Source organism: Pseudorca crassidens, chromosome 12 (assembly GCF_039906515.1).
Source record: "Pseudorca crassidens isolate mPseCra1 chromosome 12, mPseCra1.hap1, whole genome shotgun sequence".
Lineage (NCBI taxonomy): Eukaryota > Metazoa > Chordata > Mammalia > Artiodactyla > Delphinidae > Pseudorca > Pseudorca crassidens.
Window position 1 is genome coordinate 91,965,039 of NC_090307.1, and position 5,158 is coordinate 91,970,196.

Genomic DNA, 5,158 nt, shown 5'->3' on the forward strand with positions numbered 1-5,158 from the left:
AGTTATCTGCACAGCTTCTTAAGACTTTGAATTTTTTTTGTAAAATCCCTGTACACCTGTTGTTGAATTAATTCTTAAGCAACTTTCTTCAGTTTCTTTTCTAAGAAGTTATATTGTTTTTCTATAGGGATGCTAGTGAATTTGTATATTTATATCTCTCAGTCTTTACTGTAGCAATTAAAATACTCTAAACCTTCCCTGAAAATACTGTAATGATTTTTTTAAATTAATAAACTTTATTTTCTTTCAAGCAGTTTTGGGTTCACAGCAAAATTGAATGGAAAGTACAGAGGGTTCCTATATATCCCCCTGCCCAGTCTTCCCCACTGTCAACATCCCACACCACAGTGGTACATTTTTCACAATTGATGAACCTGCCTTGACACATCATTATCACCCAAAGTCCATAGTTGACCTTAAGTTTCATTCTTAGTGTCGTACATTCTATGGGTTTTGACAAATGTGCAATGACATGTATCCATATGTTAGTATGATACAGGATAGTTTTACTGCCCTAAAAAGTCTCTGTGCTCTGCCTATTCATCCCCCTCTTCCCACTAACCCCTGGTAACCACTGATCTTTTTACTGTTTCCATAGTTTTTCCTTTTCCAGAATGTCATATAGTTGAATTCATAGGATATTTGCCTTTTTCAGATTGGCTTCTTTCACTTCATATTATGCATTTGAGGCTCATTCCTTTATATCTTTTCATGGCTTGATAACTCTTTTTTTTTTTTTTTAGTGCTGAGTAATAGCCCATGGTCTGGATGTACCACAGTTTACTTTTCCATTCTCCTACTGAAGGACATCTTGTTGCTTCTAAGTTTTGGCAGTTATAAATAAAGCTGCTATAAACTTCCACATTCAGGTTTTTGTGTGGATGTAAGTTTTAATTCACTTGGGTAAATATCAAGGAATGTGATTGCTGAATTGTATGGTAAGAGGATGTTCAGTTTTATAAGAAACTGACACACTGTCTTCCAAAGTGGCTGCACCATTCTGTGTCCCCACCAGCAGTGATGAGAGTTCCTGTTGCTCCACATCCTCACTAGCATGTGTTGTTGTCGGTGAATTGGAGTTTGGCCATTTTGATAGGTGTGAAGTGGTGTCTTATTTTAATTTACAGTTCCCTAATGACATGATGTTGAATGTCTTTTCATATTCTTACTTGGATCTGTAAATCTTCTTTGGTGAGGTTTCTGTTCATGTCTTTTGCCTGTTTTTAAATTGAATTGTTCATTTTCTTATTGTTGAGTTTTAACAGTTCTTTGTGTATTTTGGGTAATAACTTGTCAGATGTGTATTTTGCAACTATTTCTTCTCAGTCTTCTCATCCTGTCTTCTCATTCTCTTGACATTGGCTTTTTTAAAAAAAACTTAATTAATGAATGAATTTTATTTATTTTTGGTTGTGTTGGGTCTTTGTTGCTGCACGTGGGCTTTCTCTAGTTGTGGCGAGCAGGGGCTACTCTTCGTTGCGGTATGTAGGCCTCTCGCCGCAGCGGCCTCTCCTGTTGCGGAGCATGGGCTCCAGGCACTCAGGCTTCAGTAGTTGTGGCACACAGGCTTAGTTGCTCCATGGCATGTGGGATCTTCCCTGACCAGGGCTTGAACCTGTGTGCCCTGCATTGGCAGGCGGATTCTCAACTACTGTGCCACCAGGGAAGCCCTTGACATTGGCTTTTGCAGAGCAGAGGTTTTTAATTTTAATGAAGTCCAGCTTATCAATTATCTCTTTCATGGATTGTGCCTTTGGTGTTATCCCAAAAAGTCATCACTCTCTAACATCATCTAGGTTCTCTCCTTTGTTAACTTCTAGGAGTTTTATAGTTTTGTGTTTTACATTTTTGTCTGTGATCCATTTTGAGTTAATTTTTGTTAAGAGTGTAAATCTGTATCTAGATCCACTTTTACGCACGTGGATATCTAGTTGTTCCAGTACCATTTGTTGAGAAGACTGTATTTGCTCCCTTGTGATGTCCTTGCTCCTTTGTCAAAGATGAGTTGACCATAATTATGCAGGTCTGTTCTGAGCTCTGTACTCTGTTCCACTGATCTACTTGTCTAGTCTTTCACCAGGGCTGCACTGTCTTGATTACTGTAGTGCTACAGAAGTCTTGAAGTCAAGTGTCAGTCCTCTGACTGTTCTTCTCCTTCAGTGCTGTGTTAGGTATTCTAGGTCATTTGCTGTTTTGTATAAACTTTAGAATCAGTTTGTTGGAGATCTGTGAAATAACTTGCCGGGATTTTGATTGGGATTTTGTTGAATTTATATACCAAGTTGGAAATAATTTTAAACTTCCAGAAAAGTTGCAAGAATAGTGCAAAAATACCCATATGCCCTTTACTCACATTCACCCATGGCTAATATTTTGCCCTGTTTGTTTTGTCATTTGGTATATGATTTTTTTTTCCTGAAACATTTGGGAATAAATTGTATACATCATAGCCGTTAACTCCACATATTTCCTAAGAATAAAGATATGTTTTTTAAACTTTTGTATATTATAAAACTCTGTTCTCCCAAAATGATAAAATCCTTTACTAAAATTTAGCCTGGAGAAAATCCTGTGTTTATCTGTCAAAAGCATCTGATGGAAAGACACTGTTATCCCTAAATTGAGCTTCACATGTCTGTTTAGAAGTTAGAGGTAGAGTGAGGATGCTAGAAGATATTCAGAGAAACCTTTTTATTCATTCATTCAGAATAAGTTACTGTAAGATGTTCCAAAGGCACTAAGTGAACACAATCTCATTTCTTTGTGGGACCTGAGGAACGCTTGTAGTCTATTAGCATCATTATGAAATTGTCATTTTCAAGTCATTCTGGCAGCAAATAAAGTTTACCTGGAGGTGAGGAAGATTAACCACCTATCCTTTACAATTACTTATCTTCCTGATAGTTCTGTTTTTCCCTCACCTTCAGTTTCTTATTTTTAATCTTCTCCTTATTCACCTACAGCTCTCCTCTGTTTGATGTCTTCTGAATTTCTGGATCTACTGCTCAGATTTCAGAGTCATATATGATAACTGTAAAAGCAATGCAATGCTAAGATTTTTTTTTCCAATGTAATTCTCATTTAAAAATGGAGGAGTGGCTTTTATTTTACTCAACACAGAAAATAAGAAACATTTGCTTTGTTTTTTCAGCTTCAGAGTCAAATGGTGAGATCAAAGAGTTTTCTCCAAAAAATGTCATATACGAAGATGATTCATCCCAGTATTTGATAAGATCTTCAAATCTTTCATTTGAAAGATTTCTAAGCCAAGGCCTTGAGTATTCCAATTTTAAAGAAGGCTGGAAATGTGAGGGTGATACTGAGATGCTGCAGGGAAATCAGGGATATATCAGGCAAGTGACAGTTTCCCATCAAGAAGCCCTGTCTCAACATATGAATGTTAGTACTGTGGAGAGACCCTATGGATGCCATGAATGTGGAAAAACTTTCAGTCGGCGCTTTTCCCTTGTGTTACATCAGAGAACTCATACTGGAGAGAAACCATACGTGTGTAAGGAATGTGGGAAAACCTTTAGCCAGATCTCAAACCTCGTAAAACATCAGATGATACATACGGGAAAGAAACCCCATGAGTGTAAAGACTGTAATAAAACATTCAGTTACCTATCATTCCTCATTGAACATCAGAGAACACATACTGGGGAGAAACCCTATGAATGTACCGAATGTGGAAAGGCCTTTAGCCGTGCCTCAAACCTCACTCGACATCAGAGAATTCACATAGGAAAGAAACAGTATGTATGTAGGAGATGTGGGAAGGCCTTTAGCAGTGGCTCTGAACTCATTCGCCATCAGATTACACACACTGGAGAGAAACCTTATGAATGCATTGAGTGTGGGAAGGCATTTCGCCGTTCTTCACACCTTTCCCGGCATCAGAGTGTCCATACCTCCAAAACCCCCTATGAATGTAATGAATGCAGTAAAGCCTTCCGTTGCCACTCATTCCTTATTAAACATCAGAGAATTCATGCTGGAGAAAAGCTCTATGAATGTGATGAATGTGGTAAAGTTTTCACGTGGCATGCATCCCTTGTACAACATATGAGAATTCATACTGGAGAAAAGCCCTATGCATGTACTGAATGTGACAAAACCTTTAGTCGGAGCTTTTCCCTCATTCTACATCAGATAACTCATACTGGGGAGAAGCCCTATGTATGTAAGGTATGCAATAAATCCTTCAGCTGGAGCTCAAACCTTACTAAACATCAGAGAACACACACACTAGAGAACCCCTATGAATATGAAAATTCATTTAACTACCACTCATTCCTTGCTGAACACCAGGGAATTCACACTGTAGAGAAAACCTAAGAATGTATGGATTAAAAAAAAAAAAAGCAGCTAATGCCTTACTTTGACTTCAGAGAACTCTTGGAAAGAAGCCTTATGTGAATGTGCTTATTGTGATGAAATGTGGTCTCTGCTTTATTCAGTATTCTAGAGAAAAACCCAAGGAATGTATGGGAAAGCCATTAATAGCTGCTCATTCTTTTTGTAATACCAGAAGATGGAATCAAACAATACTAAGAAGACTCTTCATCTGGTAGGATTCCCTTAATCTACATTTGTAAATTCCTATCAGGAAAGGATACATGTCCAATAAATGTGAGAAAACTTTTAGAGATTAGGTCTCATTCTGCATCTGTCAGCTCAGGACAGGACAGAACACATGGGTAAGGGTGTACTTTTTCCTGGACATCAGAAAATTCATAATGAAGGAAAGTCATACAAACAATGATTTGGGAATGCCTTCATGTACCATGCAATATTTATTAAATTCTTAAATACTCTTCTAAGGAGAAAAAGCAACCCTATAAATGAACTTAACATAGAGTGACTTTCTGCAGTATTTCAAACCTACAGAATTATCCTGGGGAAAAACTACCATTGTAATGAGCGTGGCAAAGTCATAAGAGTTCTGAGAAGTTATACTGGAGAGAATCGGTGTGGGAGGATTTTTTACAGGGGGATGTTTGTTTGGGTTTTGTTTTTTTGTTTCAAAGCAAATTCAGAAAAGCTACGAATAAATCTTGATTCATGGTAAATTAATGTAGTATTGGCTGAATTTTTTTCCTACAGCATGTGTGATTCTGAATATGCAACTATCACAATATTGACATCAACAATGAGG

General features: G+C 37.4%; 1 protein-coding gene across 6 annotated transcripts in view; it reads left to right on the plus strand.

Annotated features, from left to right (window-relative positions):
- LOC137204017 (zinc finger protein 26) overlaps window positions 1–5,072 on the plus strand; it is a 95,070-nt gene extending 89,998 nt beyond the window's left edge. For 3 of the 6 annotated variants that reach the window (XM_067701342.1, XM_067701339.1, XM_067701340.1), the window contains one exon: window positions 3,152–5,072. In XM_067701342.1, coding sequence (XP_067557443.1) covers window positions 3,152–4,338 — 1,187 coding nt within the window. In that variant the 3' untranslated portion in view covers window positions 4,339–5,072. Of the gene's footprint in view, window positions 1–743 lie in introns of all 6 variants that reach the window. The other 3 variants (XM_067701345.1, XM_067701344.1, XM_067701343.1) reach the window with 3 other exon arrangements.
- The last annotated feature ends 86 nt before the right edge of the window (window positions 5,073–5,158 follow it).